Raw genomic sequence first — 20,414 nt, forward strand, 5'->3', positions numbered from 1 at the left:
TAGGGTACTTTCCCGAGGATTACGGGAGAGTTGACAAGAATGCTGGGCCCGATCATGCCAAAAAAGTGGAAGCGTGCAGCACCCGGGCACGATTCAGTGCGCTCCTAATTGCTAAACCTATCGTGCTTTAGGTGGTAAGCGAGCCCAGGCAGCGGGCCTGGTGTGAGTACACCCTAAGTTCAGGTGAGATTCCATTTGTGGTTTGAGTGCTGATGCAGGTCAATCCTCAAGGACGTTCGTGTCATTTACACAGCAATTAAGCACTACCCTGTTGCTAAATTTGAAAGAGCCAAAATTCCTCTGTGGATTTAATAACAAACTCATTAGCAGGGTCCAACAGGGCGAAACTGCCTTTTAATCAGAGCATCACCTGATTAACGCACAATTAGCAAAGCTCGAGCCACTTATTTTCCCCCACTTTGGCACAATGAGAACGCGAGCATAAGCAGCTGAGAACCCCTGCTTGGTCTCCTTGTGGGAATGTGCGAGACGACGTTAAATAATATCTTTGGAGTCAGTCTGTCGTCTGGTGGTCCTAATGCTTGGCAGCTGCAACTTTATGCTGGCAACACATTTACAACTCATGATGGGATGATGTAACGAGATATTGTTATGCCAGATACAACAAGCAGATGGATGAAAACCTGAAAAACAACATGCTGCTTATTTAGCTGAGAAGAATGGGTTTTTGTTTTTGTTTTTTATTTGTAATAGTTGATGTGCTTCAGGTCAAAACACAGTACACTACATGCATTTGTGCAGCTGAGGTTATGTTTTGGATTTGTGTTTGTTTATATGCCTTTGTATACTCCAATACTGAAAAAAATAGACTGAGGTTGGTGCAGAATTGCTAAACATGGGGGATACAAGTCTGCTCCAAGTTCTGTGACGAAACCTCCAGCATTTATAATAAATCTTTATTTTTACCATGTAAAAAAAAATATATTGCTATATAAATCTGAAAAGAGTCGGCAAGAAAAATCAAAAGTCTAAGGCCACTTTTAGTTGTCTTATTTTAGCAGTGCTATAATGACCATACCCGGAGGCCATTTTTGGTTTTGATCTAAATTGAGTGTAATTGTGTGATGTATTGCTCGGTTGACTGTTTTTACAAACTGAGGATACTTATTGTTGAACAGTATCTGAATCAATATATGATACAGCTGCACAAACCTCTCACAACAAAATGTGTTTTCTTTCGTTTGTACAATCACAGTCATTCACGGCATTTGTCCATTCCACAGAAATCCAATAGTAAACAGTGCTTTCCCTTCGAGTCTGCGTGTGTTCATGTGACGTTTTCATATTCCCATTGTCTGTCGTATTCGGGTGCGGACATGTAGCGCTTTGAAGGGAGTTTACTGTTACTGTAAGCAGGCTGACAACAGCCATCACTGAAGCTGCGGCTCGGCTGAGAGGTGACCCGCCATGACTCCACTGCTTTCTCCAGGTCTTCGAGAATGTCAGGTACAATAGCTTGCTCGGCTAGAAAGACTATCGTTTCCACAACTAACAGCAGGGTCCAGCCCAAAGCCCCGAGCCAATAGGAGGAACCCAAGCAGTAGAAGTCCTGGCTGATTTCTTCCCAATGCTCATAGTTGAAAAGTGACCAGCTGAGAAGGAAAAAGAAACCTGTGGATGGAGGAGAAAAGGTGTTAAAAAACAAGCGTCACAAAAAGAAAAAGGTCTTGAAGGCCTATTATTGGATGCTTAGAGCGTTACAAAAGGGTTTTTATGATAATGAACAAGGAAAGTAAAAAAGTCTATTTAAAAACATGCTGCCCTTGAGGGTATGTAAATGAGCAACACATTAAAGACTACTTGTATTTGTAAAAGTTGTTTGAATTTAACCAAAGCCAACACAACAAAGACCGTCTGGAGGTTAACAGAAAACTCTGCTATTTTTAGGACTCGCGTGCTATATTTGAAAGTAACAAAACAAGACAACAACACTGTGGGACTGATCCAGCAGCAGATGGATCAGCCTTTCTTTCAGTCTCTCCTTACATTACAATAGATCCCCACATATTTACTAATTTATTTTTTGTATGGTAACTTAAATAGGAAGTGATTTGATGGCTCTATCTGCGGGGTGAATTCAGCAGGGGCGCTGTCTCACAAATCAGTTCACTCAAACTTTTCCAGCATGGGAACATACTGATGTTGTGTACTGCACATTTTGTAAGTACGCACAATATCACTGTTTCCCATACGTTCATTTATTTGTGAACTTGGCGCTATTTGTTCACCCTGTTCGCCCTTGCAAACACATTATAATGGGACTGTCAGTGAATGTAGCTTGTTGTTCCAACTCCGCACAGTAGATGGCATCGTAAGTCTGCCTCTTAACACACCTCATATGTACCTGGTCTGCCAGAGAATAAGATGACGTTGCCAAATTAGCAACTCGCTATATTTAGAGAGTATCCAGACCCCTCTAGATTCTGTTTTTCAAAAAAGCGACTTTTAGAACACTTTGGAGACATGCGTCAGCATCCATTAAATTTTGTAATAATTTAGCGGACGGCAGCACGGTGGCAGTGCGGTTTGCACATGTGCCAGCCAGGAGGTTCTGAGTTTGAATCTGGCTCGAACCTCTCTTGGTGGAGTTTGCATGTTCCCCCCGTGTTTGTGTGGGTTCCCTCCGGTTACGCTGACTTCCTCCCACATCCCAAAGACTTGCATGTTAGGTTAATTGGACAAGCAACTGGGAAGAGGAACCACATTCAAAGTAAGAAAAAAGTTTAAAAAAAAAAAAAAAAACCTTTAAGACTGTGGCAGCTGTGCACTTATTTGTGGGAGATAAAAAGAAACCGTAGGTATTGTGTGCTGGCAACGGACCATTATGTGTCAAAGCCCCCCCTCTACTGTTAACAGTTGATGATGCCTTTAACATCACGCTCCTGTGTTGTCACCCAGCTGCCGCCCCCTTTGCTTTCCCTTTCCGCAGTGCAACTGTAGCTACAGCCCACACTAACAAAATGACTTAAATGTAATGTGTATTGTATCCAAGCAATTGAAGAAAGTGTTGAAAAATTGCCTATTTTTATTGTCTGTTTTGAGGATTGCACTGTTGCTAGAGTTTTGAAGGCTGAGTAAAAACTTCTGAGGTTAGCGTCAAAGCGATAATAAATATGACACGTGACATTTGTAGTTCAGTCATTACTATAAGGTGCATAAGGGTGTAGAGTGTAGACTGTATTTTAAGGGATAAAAACTGAACACTACTGTATCCTACAACTACAGTGTCTTATGAGGTGTGTGGTGCTGTTACCTGTCGAGAACATGGTGAGGAGGAGCAAGGTGGTGGGGTAGAGTGCCTGGCCTGCCATGAGGAGGGAGCGAGTGTTGGAGTACGAGTGCACCGTCTTAGATGTCCAACAGAGGGCGAAAACCAGCGAGAGAGCGCCCGTGCTCAAGGCCAACAGGAAGGACAGAACCCCAAATACTCTTTCTGCTTCCAGGGCTGCGTCACAATGATGGTGTCCCCACAGACACCAAAATAAAGACTGGTAAATATGAAGGAGCTCAGAAAGGAAATTAGCTGTTTGGGCTTGTAGATGGTGTTATGTTTAGTGCATTTTTTTCACCCCACCTCGTTTTTTGTTTTTTTTTTATGAACTAGAGGACATTGTGTGTATAAACCTACCTAGTGACATTATAAAACATACAGTGTTTGTCAATCAACATCATTTTGAATTGTCTTAAAACATGCATTTAGACCAGGGGTGTCCAAACCTCTTCAACTGAGGGCTACATAATGAAAAATGAAAAGATGCAATGGCCTCTTTGATTTTGTAAACCAACACGTTTGACATGCCAAGAGCAACTGTATCTCAGCTTTCATATTGGTGAAAAAGCGTGTTATTAGTATGAACTTTGGTCTGTGCTCTTTCCCCCCCCGGCCCCCATTTTTGCTGTTTTTTTCCCCCCAAATATTTCAGCTTTCCTCTTAAATAGTCTTTGTATACGTTCTTGTCATAATATAACTTTATTCCCATAATATTTACACTTTATTCCCATGATATGATAACTTTTTCCCTAACCAGATTTTCCAAACATGACAACTTTGTTTTGTTTGTTTGTTTTCATAGTATTACAACTTTTTAAAAATTTGTTTTTTTCTATATTTCAATTTCGCAATTAACATTTTTTTCTCATAATATTATGACGTTATTCTCATAAAATTACAGCTTTTTCTCCTTTGATTTCTCATAATATTTTTACTTTATTATTTTAAAATTACAGATTTTCCCATTTTTGCTGTGGTTTTCTTGTTAAAGCATGTTTTTAAAATGTGCCGTGGGCCGCAAATGGCCCCCAGGCTACACTTTAGACACGTCTCAGTTTGCAACATGAATCATGATGGGACAATAGAGAACGATTAGTAAATACTGTATATCCTATAAATCTCAGTGACAGGAAAATCAAGAATAACAGTACTTCTTTTGGTCAGGGTCAATTCAGGTAAACATAAACCTGAATTATTCTGTTGTGAATGTGTGCTACATAAAATAACAGCTGGCTAAGTCTGTGTCTCATTTCCACCAATGTGAGCTATTCAGCGGGTGAAAGAATGCATCTCACAGCACAGCAGCAAGCTCAAACTTGTTTACCAAAACACAGTTCTTCAAACATGCAGTAAAACTCCCTCAGTCTTACTTGTGGCAGAATTGGTATTTTACAGACTGTTACACGAGTGAAAGCCATCAAACGATATTTGTGACTTGATACTCACCACTGAAGGTCCCAGCATCACTGCCCTGGTCATCCTTTGTGTTATTCCACTCAGCCCAGAGTCCCCTTTCATTTAACCAGAATGGTGTCCAGACGGCATAGGAGACGCACAGGCAACCACAGAGACCCACACAGGACTGTGTAAATCTGAAGCGACTTATTTTGTCTTTTAACTCTGGCAGCTTCATGTTTGCAAACCCTGAGATGGAAGACACAGAGGTGAAAATGACAGGTGAAGCATACATTGTTCACACAATCCTATAATGTCTTACCTTGGTTCAAGCTATTAGAAATTTAATTAAATCAGAGCCAAAGCCAAAGGAAAGCGTCAAACATTTCTTGGTTCACTCACACTCTTTCACACTATTCCCCCAGACCACCCCGCCTCCTGTGTTACTCCTCCTCCACTGCAATGGAAACTCCCCCAGCTGTTGGATAGTCCCGTGACATCTCTGTGGCCCACCATCTCATGTTCTGTGAAAGTGAAAGTTCCAGCAACAGCCATGTAGCGTTTGAGGAAGCAGTTGTGTGTTACTTTATTAACTGGGAAGCGTAACCACTTTCAAAGTAAGTTAAAAAAAAAAACAACAACTTTAAGACTGTGGCAGCTGTGAACTTATTTGTGGGAGATAAAAGAAACTGTAGGTATTGGGTGGCGGCAATGGAACATTTCGTGTGGAAAGCCCACCCTCGACTGGTAACTATGACAATGCCTTTCAACATCACACTCCTGCCTTTGCTTTCCCTTTCCGCAGTGCAACTGTAGCTACGGCCCACACTAAGTTTAAAAGTTAAAGAGAAAAGGCACAGAGGCATCACTTCATGAAAACATACACTTAGTTTATTAAAATTCTTGTCCATAATCATGTTTAAACTGAATTTTGAAATGAAATGGATGAGAAAATGTGTTGAGAGTCACCACTTGATTAATCAATCTAGGGATGGCTTATTAGAGCCCCCTAGAACAGGTTTTCATTCTACCAAGTCCTTTTGGACAATTCTATGCTTCCAAATTGGTGGGAAGGCCCTTTTCAACTGCAGCATTACTCTGCCTCAGTGCACAAAGCATGGTCTATGAAGGAATGGCTGGATGAGTTTGGTACAAGAACTTGAGAGCCTTGATTTCAACCCCATCAAGGTCTAACTAGAACAGAGTGTGTTGCAAGGCCCTTCCAACATGAAGAAAAAATCTTACACAAACACTCTCAAACATCTTGAGAACAACTCACTATTTCCAGGGGTCATCAATGTGGTGCCCGCAGGCACCAGGTAGCCCCCCACGACCACATGAGGTGGTCTCTCAACTCTCAAACATCTTGAGAACAACTCACTATTCCAGGGGTCACCAACGTGGTGCCCGCAGGCACCAGGTAGCCCCCCACGACCACATGAGGTGTCCGCAAGCCTGCTTTTCTTTCAGGTTTTCAGTTAATAATGAAAGAACAGCAGAAAGAAATGCATTCTGAAATACAAAATGTGAGTTGTGGACACCAGCGTTTTGTTAATGTTCTGGTAAAACAAGCATATTTGCTTTGTTTGGGTTTAAAATAAGCTCTGAAAATAAATGTTACAAAAATGAGTAGCTCTTTGCCATTTTCATTTTGTAAAAGTAGCTCTCAAAAGGAAAAACGTTGGTGACCCCTGCTCTATTCCCTCCTGTTAAAATGCTACGTCTCAGTACAGAACAGAATACATGTTAAAATCAATTCATTTTAAAATAATGTAAAACACATTTGATATGATAAAGTGCTTATAAGTTGTTGTTTTTTTTTGTCTTTCAGCTTTTCCCCATTAGGGGTCACCACAGCGAGTCAATCACATGATTTGATTAGGCTTAGTTTTTACGCCAGACGCCCTTCCTGTCGCAACCCTTCCATTAATCCAGGCTTGGGACAGGCAATGGACATCCCTAAAGGCTGGGTGTTGGGACCCTGCCCAGGAATCAAACCTGCATTGTCTGCAGCATGTAGCGTCACACCACTGTGGCAGAATATAAAGATTAAAATAAAGAATATATATTTATGCAGATACATTTGGCATTTAATTATGCATGTAAAGATCACTTGATTATCTCCATTCAACACTAAACTTTAAGGCATATAAAGCAATCTCAAAGTTGCCTTGTGTTTCCTCTGTCCTTCTCTGAGCTATGATTTTGCCAAAAAAAACAAAACAAAACAAAATAAAGTTGGGAGAAATTCTTCAGTGCGGACCAGTGTAATATGGCAGCCACAACTCCACTTGTTAGTCCAAACCTTATTTTCGGGCACGTTCCAGCAGTGCCTTAAACACATCAAAAATCTCTGGGTCTTCTCCTGCAGACTGCTGTGGAGTATTTTTTTCCAGCCAATCAGAGGAGCGGATTTGCTGCTTCAGAGCACCAATCAGAAGGTCCAGGCTCTCTGCAGGCTTAGAGGCTTGGCAGTCCTGCAACACAAACTCATCAGGGCCAAGGAAGCCTGTGACAGGAACAGGGCTCGCGTTCTCCTTCAGCTGGTCTGATGACTTGCTCTCGGGGGATGATGTTGAATTTTCAATCACGGCATTGTCTGAATGTGCACTGTCCTCTTTCACTGATCTCTTGCTCTCCTCTCTTGCTTCTTTGGTAACGAATGACTCCCTGTTGGCATTTCTTTCTTGCATTTCGTTTAAGACTTCTCTAATTCTCTTCAGGCCTAACACAAAATGAACACAAAACAAGTCTGTAAGTGTTAATCATCCAGTAAGAGCGTAACTGTTCACCCATTCTTCTTGCAGTTGACAAATGATAGAGTGCAAGTTTTGGAGCAACGTCCTGACAAAAAATACAGTATTTTGCCATACTGAAGCTGTAGACCTGATGCTATAAACTTGACTTACCGGGGAAAAAAATTGAATATTTACCTTCTCTCTCTTTTTTTTTTTATAGGCATGTACACTGTAATGCGCCCTAATGGCAGACAGAATATTCAGACAGTATTCAGATAGAGTACTTGGATTGTCCCCCAAAAAAGTCTGTAGCACATTGTGCATCAGCATTTGGAGTGAAATTGATACATTTGTATTAAGATACATAAGTGTTACTTTGTAACTAGTACTGGTTACATTTGTGGACAAAAAAACACTGTCATACACATTATAGCTTGTACAGTAATCCCACATTTATTGCGGTCAATTGGTTCCAGACCCGACTGTAATAAGTGAGTTTCCGCGAAGTAGGATTCCTTAGTTATAAATTGAATACTTTCATAGTTAGAGCATAAAAAACCTGTTTAGAACATTCTAAATACGGTTTTTAACATGATTAGAGCTCTCTAGGCATGAAATAACACCCTGATAGTCAACTTTACACTTGTATTACCTAATACGGTAGACACCATATGAGAAAATAAGCCATTTAAGTCATAAATGAGAGCATAGAAAACCTCTTTACGACATTCTAAATATGTTTTTTTTTGATAGGCATGAAATGAGACTTGTGCTCATGTGTGCTATAAATGTGTTCCGGCACTAGAGGAGCAGAGTGACTCGCGGATAGGAAGTGACGCAACAGCAGCCCATGTTAGGGATTATTGTGCCTGTTGGGAGATCATTAAAATCTGTAATAAAAGCCTGTTGTTTTGGCGATCAAGTCTGGTGCTTGTGTGTCTCACCGAACATTACAGTAACATTAATGATGCGTCATGACCAGTGTAGAGTACTACTGTACATACAGTTTAATCACAGCGTCTTGTGATGTGTCTTCTGAATGCCTTATATTTGTATTTTAGTTCAATAAGCCATTTTTTCTGGCTGGAAAACACTTAATTTAGGCAAAACATACATAGTAAACATATTTCTTAAATACGCATATTTGTTGACTAATAATAGGCCGTATTCAAACATGACAGAGCATGATTTATTCATTCATATATTTCTGAAAAACCCGTGATAGAGTGAAATTCAAAGCGCAAAGCGGCGAAGGATGACTGTATATTACTGTATAGATAATGACTGACCAAGTTGAAGGTGCTGCTGCTTGTCGGCAAAGACGATGCGAAACCACCCGGGCGTAGAGCAATGGAAGGCCTGGCCGCAGCTCAATACCACTTTGTGTTTGAGGAAGCAGCGCCACATAAACAACTCTTCCTCAAATGACGGGGCTCTGAGGAACTGACAAACCAGACAAGGAAGCAACATCAAGCCTCCACAATACAAGGGTTTTAATGACAATGACTTTCCACCCTCAACTCAATTACCTCTGCACAAATTAGCATTTGATTATCAACTCCAGCATCCAGCATCACAATGTGACCTTGGTAAGGTTACCTTTCTGAAGTCAGCCCAGATATACAAAGCAGTGGGCCTGTCCAGGTAGCGGATGTCCATTGTCTGCAACTCATCTGTCACGTAGCGGTGAGCAGCTTTCAATCTGGATCTGTTCTCGGGCAGAAACTCCTTGTTGATCCATTCTACAGCATGACAGTGTCAAGTGTCAATTAGTCACATGCTGCACAGGTAAAGAAGATAAAGCTAAAGCTACAAGCTAGAGTATATAACCTTAAGCCTCAAGCCAGGCACCACCAGAAAAAAAATACATAAGGTTATTCTCGTTTGCATAATTAAGTGCATTTCAAAATGAAAACAATGCTTTGTAAAAGAGGATTTACAGTCCAATACACTTTTTTGTCTTGGTCAACAACACAAAAATGTAAATTGGCAGGTCTGACAAAATAACCATGTGTGCCGTGCAATAAAGGATCATTTTGTTGTATGCTGCAAGTAAAATGTGTGTATAAAAGACATAAATATCATGGTACCTCTGTCTTGAAGAAGTTGTGTGACCTGGTGCTGTGTGGTCCCAGAGACACCATGGAAAGAGCCCAGCTTGGCCAAAGCCCTAACAAGGTCTTCGTTCTCAGTATACAGTGTGCCTACTCTGGTTCCAGCCATTGCAAAGTCCTGGAAAGGACAAGGTGAAGTCAACAAGTAAAATAGCAGTGACAGCGTGCCTTCAGTGAGGAAAAGCAGAGAATTAACAGTATTGTCAGCAGTGATAAAAAAAAAAAAGTCCTCTACATAGTGCAGTGCAGCACGACACGTACCTTGCTCAGCCCCCACATTATATGTGTCCTCTGTGGGTCGGGCAAACTGAAATAAGGGCACATCATTAGCAGTTAAGAGGCGATCGTCAGCCATAATTGTCATGATGAAGGGTCTACAAGAGTAATCATGCAGAGGATAGGTTAACGCTGTACCTTTCCAGACCGAGGACACTGTGAAATGTAACTGATTCATCAAACACCGTCAGCATGTACACCTCATCTATGATGGCGTGGAGCTCATTTCTAAAGCAGGAGACAATTATATTTATTGCAACGTACAATATATAGTAAATCATCTATGGGAATTGTTCAAGTCAAAGAAAATATGAGATAAATGCATAATAGCTACTTCAGTGAAGTACAGTGCGTCTATGAAAAAGAAATTTGGTTTATCTTTATGGCAGCTCTGTGCCTGTGAAGGTCTACAATGGCTATAAAGATGGCAAGATCATTTAGAAAACAACTGATAATGCATGGCACGCCTGAATACGTGGCTGCACTGGGGAATATGTTGATGCTTAAGGAGAGTGATAAAGAGAGTGAGACAGTGGCTTTGCGCAAAATGACAAAGTTGTAAGCGGTGTCCCAGCAAGATGTTCAAATCAGCCGCAGAACTGCAGGCCAGGAGGATTCCATGTTATGGTAGACCACAGCATGCGTTAACAGTAGGGCTGGGCATCGTTTGAATTCCGTTCCGATTCCTCGTTTAACTTCCGGTTCCTAACAATTCTTGATTTGCGTGCTTTAAATGAGGGTGCTAACCAGAGCTCTTTTTGGATGAAATTTCGAACTTCCCCATGATTTTTAATAATATGAACTTTTTAAAATCAACTTTACTATGCGTTTCTCAGTGCTATTTTCAACCAGTACATGCTGTAAATATAAAACCATTCAACTTGAATATAAATGTTAGGAAGTTTCTTTTTACAGGAGTACACTTTCACAAAAGATGTTTACTTCTGAAAAGTATTATACTTGGTTTGCTGCCTCAATGTTGGTGTAAGCTATTTTTTATGGCACCCTTATTTTGTTACCACAAGTAAACAAGGTGTACCCCAAAGTGCTCTTATTTTGAAGGCCAGAAGTGTGTTGTGGGGGTTGAAAAGGTCCCTTGACTGTTGCCAATAGAAACGTACTGTGCACATGAAGAAACTTGCCTAGCCGTAGCCGTAGCTCCCGTCCTTTATTTACACCAAACTTCCATGACATCAGCGAGTATCCTGGAACCCTCGGTTACGTTGGCATGAGACAGACGTTATTTATTGCTGGACTTCCCTGATTGTGACTACCTGGAAGTCCGACGTAGCGCATGAAAAAGTGGGGCACTCATGTTATTTCTGCACTATGAATCCAGTCGTGTTTAATCATGTTGGGCGTACCCCCTCCTTTGCAAAGTACCATTGTGTTGCAAATGCTGACTGAGCTGACTGCTCTTTCTTATGTACTGTAGTTAAGCCAAACGTTTGCCCGCTATTTCTTCCGGTCGGCGAAATGGGCATCGAAACTAGGAATCGAAAAATTTGAACAATCACGGGAGGTAATGCTCGAGACTCGTTGCCCAACCCTAGTTAACAGATAAGCAAAACACACCTTTTGGCAAACTCTAAGAAGGCCAGCATTTCCTTTGGGGTGTAGATCTCAGCAAGAGGGTTATGGGGGTTCATCAGTATTAGAGCCCGGATATTTACCCCCTATATGGATAGCAACAGTCGTTCTTTAGTAACTTTGGAACACAGTGTGACAATAAAACATCATTTGGTGTACTTTTCTAAAATGCTTCCAGTATTTAGAAGGGTTTTTCTTTAAATATAATCTGAGAACAAATGCATGAATGGATTACCTCTTGCTTAGCTCTTTGTAGACCTTCTTCCAGTTTGCTGACTGTGAGGTGGAAAATTCGACCACCTTCATTCTACCAATGTTTTTAGGAGAAAAAAAAAGAAGGTTGGCATCATGAACAGAAACCAGCAGTGTAACATCACCTGGTGCTGCTTAAACTGAAGTGCAACATGACAGATCAGCAATCAGCAGTTTACATCCAGACCAGTAATAGGCACAAATGCCAAACTGCACCCAAATCTTCTAGTGTGTTTTTTTTTTAATCATTAAAAACACAGAAAAGCAATGCTTAAAATAATTAAAAGGCCAAAATTAAGATGACATTGATGCCAATTTTGAGTGTAATGTATATAAACTTCTGATTGCAAATGTAATCAAGGAAGCACAATATTAAGCCATATAATCACAATGCATACAAGATGTCTGTTCCTACCTCACAGGCCAGAGGAACATGGAACAACTTGACATCACTATATAACTGCAGGTCCTCAGTAATTACACCATAAAAGGGACTAGGAATGAGAATGGCATCTACAAAAATGATAAAAACACACAATGATTGGATAGATAATGCAACATAAACTCAATAATAACCAGACAACCAACTTTCACAGATAATTTCAAAATAAATGATCTAACACAAAATGTGAAATGTGATTACTGTTTAAATTAGAAATAATGTACTTTTTATTTATTCTAAATGTAAGCCACTGTAGTATACAGTATATATCAGTGTTATTTCTATGGCAAAGTGACTGCAAGTATTATTTTAAAAAGGGACAAACAATGAATTACAAAACCATACGGTATGACTAATCATGTCATAAATTACCCAAATTAACTTGTTACTCACGCTTTTCCCACTCTCTCTTATAGAACATGGACTGTAACATAAAAAACAAACAATGTATATTATGTATATTTGTGTACTCACCTTTTGGGTCACAAATAACTGCTGCAATGCAGGAGTAAATGGAACTACATCCATTTATCACCACAACCTGAATAAATACACACATGTACAGTATATTTCAGAGCCTGAAATAGTCTCATTGGTGGAGGTAATAAAGGGACACAGGGAGGCCTGATGATGCATAAATCCATCAAGTTACTAAAATTTAATTGGCTGCTCAAACAACATAGTACTACATACAGTAGTTAATAAGCTGATTGAAGACCAGCTGCTTACTAAATGCTTAAGACCCAAAAATAAATCAATTGAATGGAGACTGGCTGCAGAGGGGGTGCACATTTAGCCATAATGATGATACAGTTATTTAAACAGTGCATACTGACAAAGTATGAATACAACATGTCCACAAAAGCACAAGATGTGTGATTACGTTGCACGCCAACAGCCATACACCTCTTTTTAATTCAAGCAATACCGATAAAACGCCACTTGACTCACATTGTCAGCTTTCAGTGGGTTTGGAGAACGGCAGTAGTCAGTCAGGAACTTTGCAACCTCTTCTCTCATGCTGAAAGAACAAGATGGAAAAATAAGCGGCATTAAAAGTGGCAAAAGTGTTGTTGTTTTTTAATTCTAAATGAAGGCAAATCTCTCACAATGCATGTCCCCTCCAGTCGCCATACTGCAAGAGCGCTGGGTCAACATGTAGCATATCAGGTTGGGTCAACTGTAATTGAAATTATTTTGACAATGAAGATATTCAAAATATATGCCATTACTGGTGATACTTCAGATGGAACGCATTTAACATATCTCACCCTTTTATGAAGAAGATCATAGCACAGCTTGTTTTCACTTGTGCCCATGTTGATGACACCCTAGAGGGTAGAGATGTCACACAAGAAAGAAGGACTTTATGAACAAAGTATGTCATTACCTCTATATACTAGTTTAAAAAAAGACTCACATTAGGGTTGTCGGTGTCATGATATTGGTTCACTCCGTACTGAGCAAAGCCCTCCTGGAGAATGCCTTGATGTTGTTGGATACTGTTACCACGATTGGACAGGTACACACTAAGCTCAGGAGACTTCACTCCTCTCTCAGTTCCCAATCCACCCACAGACTTTGTGCAGAACTTGACAGAGGGGGGCTGACCTGACTTTATTGACCCCTTAGTGCAAACAGTGTGCGAAGTGGGAGCCTGAGGATGTTTTGGAGATGAGGATGGTGCAGTGGAGGCCGTTGGTGCGATCAATAAAGCTGACTGATGATCTAGCAGGGAGACAGAAGTGTTGGTGGATGCTGTTGCTGTCGTCGCAGCGCCCTGTCTGACCGCAACCAAAGCCCCAGTGAGCATGCTGAACAGGCGCAGCTCATGCTGGCGCTCTTGCTCCGCTCTCTTCTCTTCCTGTTGTCGTCTCCGCTCATCAGCCTGCAGCTCCTTCTCCAGCCGCGCCTCCTCCAGAGTGAGGAGGCGATCTTCAGCGCACCTCTGCCAGATGAGGAAGCTGGCCAGAGCTTTGTCGAGGGGCCCCTGGCTGCTACATTTACCACTCCCGTGGCGACATGTGGTTTTGCCTGCACGCCGACGCCTCCTCTGCCTTACAGCCGCCAAGGGACGGACCCCTTCTTTAAATGTGTCATGTGGCACAGGAACACTGCCAGACTGGGAGGCAGACCCAGCAAGGTTCAGGTCAGTTAAACCTGTTATGGACATGAGAAAAAACATGAATTGACAATTTTCACACAATTACCGTCACGTTATAAAAATGGCAAGCATTTTGCTATTGCACAGTCTAAGTATGACATGGTACTACTGTATTATTATTACATCTTCTGAGTGGGGAGCTAATTAATGGCATCTTGCTCCTAGCCACAGCCATGGGGAAACAAGAGGTGAGATATTTTGGTCAATTTATTTTCTGTTTGTTTTTTTTTTTTGGTTTGTTTTTGTTTGCAAATTAAATTTACAAACTTTGCAATTTACAATGAGTTACCTGGAGGTGAAATCCTTGCATGAGCAGAATGTTCTCCTTGACCCAATGTGTCCTCCGTTCCTAGTAAAGATTGTTCATCTGTTTCCTGTTCATCTCCTGATCGGTAGTACATTTCCGGGGGTGCAACATCTGTGTTCAACAGGCTTTCCTCAACATCCTCACATTTTACATCCAGGGGGTCTCCAACTTTAGGGGGCTGGCCAAACAGAAACCCTCCTGAAGAAGCTGGACCGAAAGAGCCTGCTGAAGAGTTCCCTTGCAAGTACGAGTCACCTCCACATGGGCTCTGAAACACCTGCTGAGCTACCACTGTTCCACCCAGAGTAGAGTATGTGATAGCCGGTCGATTAGCTAAAACCCGGTCCATCACATCGTAAAATTTCCAGGATCTCAGCTTGTGGTTGTCTTTAATGCGACGGTACTCCAGTTTCATCTTTTTGATCTTCTCCCTGCACTGGTCACCCGTGCGGTAGATGCCCTTTTCGCGCAGGACGAGTGCTATGCGGTCAAACACGCGCTGGTTGCGCAACGAGCTCTCCAGTTCTATCTGGACGGATTCGTCGGACCACAGCTGGAGCAGCTCCACGATCTCCGGGTCGGTCCAGTTGCTGCCTCGCTCATGCCTCCGGCCGCGAGGGTCCATCCTCTGGCGCCGCTACGAGTTGGTATCTGTAACGACGTGAACACACAAGCTAGGCGTTGTAATGGCAACTTGGACACTTGGTTGTGTTGCATTAAAAAGCAGTCAGGGGATGGTGATTTATGTGCGGTTTGTGCTTCTTCCCACCGTAAACCAAAAGTGCAGCTCTACGAAATAGATGCACTTCCTCTTCTCCTTGAGGTGACCAACATGACGCGGCGTGTAACTGAAATGGCCTTTGGAACAGCTTGAATCTCGTATTCCGTGTTTACTGTCTGGATTTGGTAAAACACTCAGAAAAAAACTGCATCCGGGTTGGCTGCACATGCGTGCTGCCTTATTCCGGGATAACTTTGGCCCGTGTTAAGGGAACAGGGTTGACGCGCGCGCATGCGAGCCAAAGTAAGGTTGCATTATAGCGCCCTCTATGGGGTGTCAGTGATTTAATTCAAATGCAATTACACTAAGAATCCAGATGATGGCACTCTCACACTGCAGTAGACACAAGCGTCTATCCACATGACGTTTTACGTGAATTTGTCATTTATTTTTAATAGGAACGCCCTATTGGATGCAATAACTCTCTTGCCATGAACCATAAATATTTTTAAATAGAATTACGGACACACACATGAACATAAAAACAACCCATCTTGCCATTTTTTTTATACCACTTGTCCTCATTAGGGTCACTGGGGAGCTAGGGCAGATCACAGCCGGCGACACTCTCGACTCGTCACCAGTCAATCAGAAGGCAAATATAGACAAACAACCATTCACACGTATGGACAATTTAGTCCCCAATATGCAAATTCTACCCAGAGATGCTCTTAAAAGAGACTTTAACCACAATGCGGCAGGAAGACAATTATTATTCGAATTATTATTATTTTGTTTGCACACATCTTATCACTTTGAATGTTATATTATGCCAGCCTCTATTATGTTTGTGTTACATTTCAATGAGCGAATATAATACAACATACAACAATAACAAAAATAATATAGATATAGATATAGAATATGACAGTAGCCCCCCCCCCCCCCCCCCCCCCCCCCCCCTCCTATTTGTGGGGTTAGGCTCCTAGACTGCCAGGTGAATCGCAAAAAAACGTGAATAGTTGACGCTACAGAAGTTTTAGAGAAACACGCAGTGGCTGCTTTCAAACTTGACATTATTCCTCAAATGCAGACAACAGGATGAAACAGCAAGCACTGCCTGCTAATCGCGCCTACTCGGTGAGATGCATGCCCCTTAGCGTTCGCCAAAACGTGGCAGCAATAATGCAGGCATTCCTCCAGTGCCGCATCTACAAAATCCATACTGCCTGCCAGCTGTAATTCCAGTAACGACTTAAGATCATATATTAATTTGTGTTCATTTCCCTGCAAGTTTTGAGGCCGGATTGCAACAACGTTAATCCTTTCATTCATTTATTTTCTATGCCGCTTATCCTCACTAGTGTCGCGGGGGTATGCTGGAGCCTATCCCAGCTGACTTTGGGCGAGAGGCGGGGTACACCCTGAACTGAGTGTTGACATTCACACTAACATTCATAGCTATGGATAATTTAGAGTCGCCAGCTGACCGAACATGCCTGTTTTTAAACATGTGGGAGGAAACTGTAAGAAACATGCATGTACGGGGAGAGAACATGCAAATGCCACACAGAGATGCCCAACGGAGATTTGATCTTCCAGAGCTCTTGACTGTGTGGCCAACATGTTAACCACTTGGCGGCCCTGCAACAAAGCTGACTGTCAAAAGCTAGTGCTGCTAGAGCCCCAAATAGTTCCACCATCTTACATTACATACATCAATGGCGTATGCTGTACATTTTATGCTTTATTATCACGTATTTATAAATTACTACTGACTTAGAGTGGATGAGATGGGGGTTTTTTGGAAAAAAAACAGTTTATTTTCAGAGAGAAAAAGCACGAGTAGGGGGTTTTCTCACAAATTAATAAGAAATCTGAGGATATGCAGGCTGCGATTGCTGAATCGTGAATAGCTCTTGTGATTGTCTATAGCAGGGGTCACCAACGTTTTTTTCTTGCGAGAGCTACTTTTAGAAAATGAAAATGGCCAGGAGCTACTCATTTTTGTAGAAATGATTTTCATACCTTATTTCAACCCAAACAAATCAGATATGCTTGTTTTACCAAAACATTCACAAAATGTTGGTATCCACAAGTCACATTTTATGTTTCAGAATACTTTTCTTTCTAGTGTTCTCGCATTATTAACTGAAAACCTGAATGAAAAGCAGGCCTGCGGGCGCCTCATGTGGTCGTGGGGGGGCTACCTGGTGCCCGCGGGCACTGTGTTGGTGACCCCTGGTCTATCGTGTAGTCCACCTGTCTCCAGTGTTAGTTAGCTGGGATAGGCTGTAGCTCCCCGTTGCCATGAACAGGATAAGCATTGGAAAATGGATGGATGTAATACTTATATTAATAATAACAATAACATTATGATTTGCATTGATTTTGTGTATTTTTTACTCGACAAATTTTAATCCCTGGATGATAAATGTGGTTATACTTTAGCCAAAGTTAAAATTCCAACAATGAAAATGTATACAAATTTTGAATTTCAAAGGCTAAGAGCTGTTCATAGTAGCATGGAAGGGTGAGTAATTACGGCGACATCAATCAAGCATGCACTATCGTCTAGTACGCTCCAAGTGTGACGTATTTCCTGGACAAAGGAGCTGTTTTGTTGTCATTCATCCAGTCGTCAACCGCCACACTGCATGCACGGGCATCCTTCTCTCATACAGCTTCTTCTTCCCCTTATTGTCGCTCTTTATCTACGCTGTGCACGCACGAAGAGTATACTCGTTAGCAAGCAGTCGTGACTCTTACATGAGAAGAACGTCGTTTAATCCTAAAAAAGAATTGGTTTGGAAGGGTGAAGTTAACCGGCAAATAGAATCATAGAATCATCCACGGAAGTTGGCCGTGGATGACAAGCTAGCATCTAGATGTCGTGTTTTTGAACCGTTAAGATAGATGTAAAGTTAAATGGCAAGTGCCTAGAAAAAGAGAGAAGGGGACATGGAGGCATGAGGTCTCGTTTTTTCCTCCTTTCTACAAACTACTAGTAAACATTGTGCCCAGCAGGGATGGCAGCTATGGAGAAGTGGGTGGTAGCAGCCGAAGCGTTAGCAGAAACCTCAATTCTATTTTAGCCTCAAGTCCCAGTCAACGCTGCCGACAAGCCTCTCACTAGTCTATCCAGTCAGGTGAAACCGTTCCCAGTGTGCCTCCGAGGCGATGTGATCCACTGCAGGTAGAGCTCTTTCTTCCAGGGGACTTGACTGAGCCCCATAATGAAGCGGCTCCGATCCGCCTTGCCTCCTCTCTGAACTTTGTCGAAGGTAAGACTCATTTGCTTGTTTTTATGATGGTAATTTTATGATTTATGATTTGCTTTGCGATTCCTTCTCCTTAGCTGCGCTCACACAATGCGTGCATGCATTGTTCATAGTTATCCACGCCGTAATCACGCTACCACGCTCATCAAATACATGTGTCAGTGTAAAGTAGTAAATTCAGGGTGGGTCTGATTTATGGAAAAGCAGGCTTGTGTCTATAAATAAGCAGGTTGGTAAGTCTCTTATAAAAAAAAAAAAGTGACGTCCGGGTAAACCAACAAACAAAGGCTAGTGATCAAACTTAAGATCTAATTTCATTTGGCTGTCACTGCAATTTTACAGCTCTTCTGTAACAACCACTATGATTTATCTGTGAGTGGGGATGTTATCGTGGGCTCAAGGTCACCAAACAGAGAAAAATAGAAAAGATCCAACCTAGTGCCATTTGTGTCATTTTTTAGTTTCATTGCACCTTACTATTAACTCTTTAAAATCACAGTGATGGTGCTGTTATTATACATTGTTATTTATTTATACATTGCATACATACAGTGGGTGAAATAGTTTTTGAGCTTCTGCTGATTTTGTAAGATTAGACATCTTTGAGTAGGTTTATTTTAACAGAGAGAGAAAGAATAAAAAATGTAACAGGCCTCTGCCCCATAGTCAGATTTTGTGGTCCTGTAAAAGGACACAGATTTGATAAGGCGAGCAGCACGATGTGTTGTCTTCTCTCGCTTCTGTCTGATTTTATTGTCACAATTTATTTTCATTCACTTTACATGCATGGTATTCATATGCAGTAAAGGAACAGTTATCACTTCAAAGGGCCAATGTAGTGCAAGGGAATAACAATTCCAAAGAAAATGATAGTTGGCGAGTGTTTTCCACATATTCAAAAGTCCTAAACACTGCAAACATATTGCAAACATATTATACATAAGTCGTTCATAATGTGCAGGGAGCCAAAAATACATCTTAAGTTTGTGCCTTGCAAACAAAACACATTACCTTTTACCAAGTTCACGAGATAAAGTATAGCAGTTAGGCTAGCTCTTGTCATGTGAATCACGGCACATTTAAGGACCTTTAAAGTGCACCAGACAAACGTCGTCCAATAAACATTTCACTAAAACTCACTTAAATATTATACAACCACATTATCAGTATCAATTATGTGTATATTGGACACAATACTGACCTGTAAAAGGACACAGAAATGATAAGGCGAGCAGCACGATGTGTTGTCTTCTCTTGCTTCTGTCTGATAGAAGCCGGAAGGAGAATGCCTGCCGTACCATAGGCTCACTGAGGCGGAAATGCCTCCTAGTGATTAAACGAATGGAGATAGAACTTCCAACATGAATGCTCATACAATGACACAAAGCTCTTGAATCCTCAAATATACACATAAGAATAATAAATACATCACTTAATGTGACCACATTACTGTATGTCACATAATCCCCTGCAAAAGGAATGGCCACTGACATTTACAACATCATAACGTTTTTGTTGTCTAACAACACAAAACCAAAAATTCACAAACCTTTAATACAATAATGGCACATTATATGAGTGTAAGGTGTGTATGGTGGAAGATGAAAAGGAGCCCATGAAGGTATCAAGGTGGCGTAAGTGTGGCAACTGTATTAACAGTGGAATGAGGTTGCAATGAGGGTTCCCGTAGTGTCTTGTATGTAAACATTTGCTAAGGCTTCCTTTCCCTGCCTGAACTCCTGACCCTGTCAGTGGTGTCCCCCGTTTGCGCGGGACTCTCTCTTCTCTCTGGATTAAAGGGTCCCCCAGTTCACTACCTGTCTCAGATGGTACATTCAGGTA

The 20,414-nt window shown here is 41.5% G+C and overlaps 2 protein-coding genes across 5 annotated transcripts in view; one reads left to right on the top strand and one right to left on the bottom strand.

Annotated features, from left to right (window-relative positions):
• Positions 1 to 441: 441 nt before the first annotated feature.
• accs (1-aminocyclopropane-1-carboxylate synthase homolog (Arabidopsis)(non-functional)) lies at positions 442 to 19,837 on the bottom strand. 3 transcript variants are annotated; one of them, XM_054775360.1, is made up of 19 exons: positions 19,774 to 19,837; positions 14,553 to 15,221; positions 13,520 to 14,259; positions 13,371 to 13,430; positions 13,209 to 13,279; positions 13,051 to 13,120; positions 12,574 to 12,640; positions 12,073 to 12,170; positions 11,641 to 11,712; positions 11,391 to 11,491; positions 9,954 to 10,043; positions 9,801 to 9,846; positions 9,516 to 9,657; positions 9,025 to 9,167; positions 8,715 to 8,868; positions 5,010 to 7,412; positions 4,739 to 4,936; positions 3,275 to 3,466; positions 442 to 1,632 (listed from the first exon to the last, which is right to left on the bottom strand). In XM_054775360.1, the coding sequence occupies exons 2-16, from the start codon at positions 15,193 to 15,195 to the stop codon at positions 6,994 to 6,996; spliced, it is 2,916 nt and encodes a 971-aa protein (XP_054631335.1). In that variant the 5' UTR covers positions 15,196 to 15,221; positions 19,774 to 19,837; the 3' UTR covers positions 442 to 1,632; positions 3,275 to 3,466; positions 4,739 to 4,936; positions 5,010 to 6,993. The 3 variants fall into 3 exon arrangements, with proteins under 3 accessions (XP_054631335.1, XP_054631336.1, XP_054631337.1); XM_054775361.1 differs by lacking the exon at positions 19,774 to 19,837 and adding an exon at positions 15,340 to 15,530; XM_054775362.1 differs by having other exon boundaries at positions 443 to 1,632; positions 5,090 to 7,412.
• furinb (furin (paired basic amino acid cleaving enzyme) b) overlaps positions 17,829 to 20,414 on the top strand; it is a 92,870-nt gene continuing 90,284 nt past the window's right edge. For both annotated transcript variants that reach the window (XM_054775363.1, XM_054775365.1), the window contains exon 1: positions 17,829 to 18,575. The gene's annotated coding sequence lies outside the window, so the exon portion shown is untranslated. The remainder of the gene's footprint in view (positions 18,576 to 20,414) is intronic.

This window comes from Dunckerocampus dactyliophorus, chromosome 5 (genome assembly GCF_027744805.1).
Source record: "Dunckerocampus dactyliophorus isolate RoL2022-P2 chromosome 5, RoL_Ddac_1.1, whole genome shotgun sequence".
Classification (NCBI taxonomy): Eukaryota; Metazoa; Chordata; class Actinopteri; order Syngnathiformes; family Syngnathidae; genus Dunckerocampus; species Dunckerocampus dactyliophorus.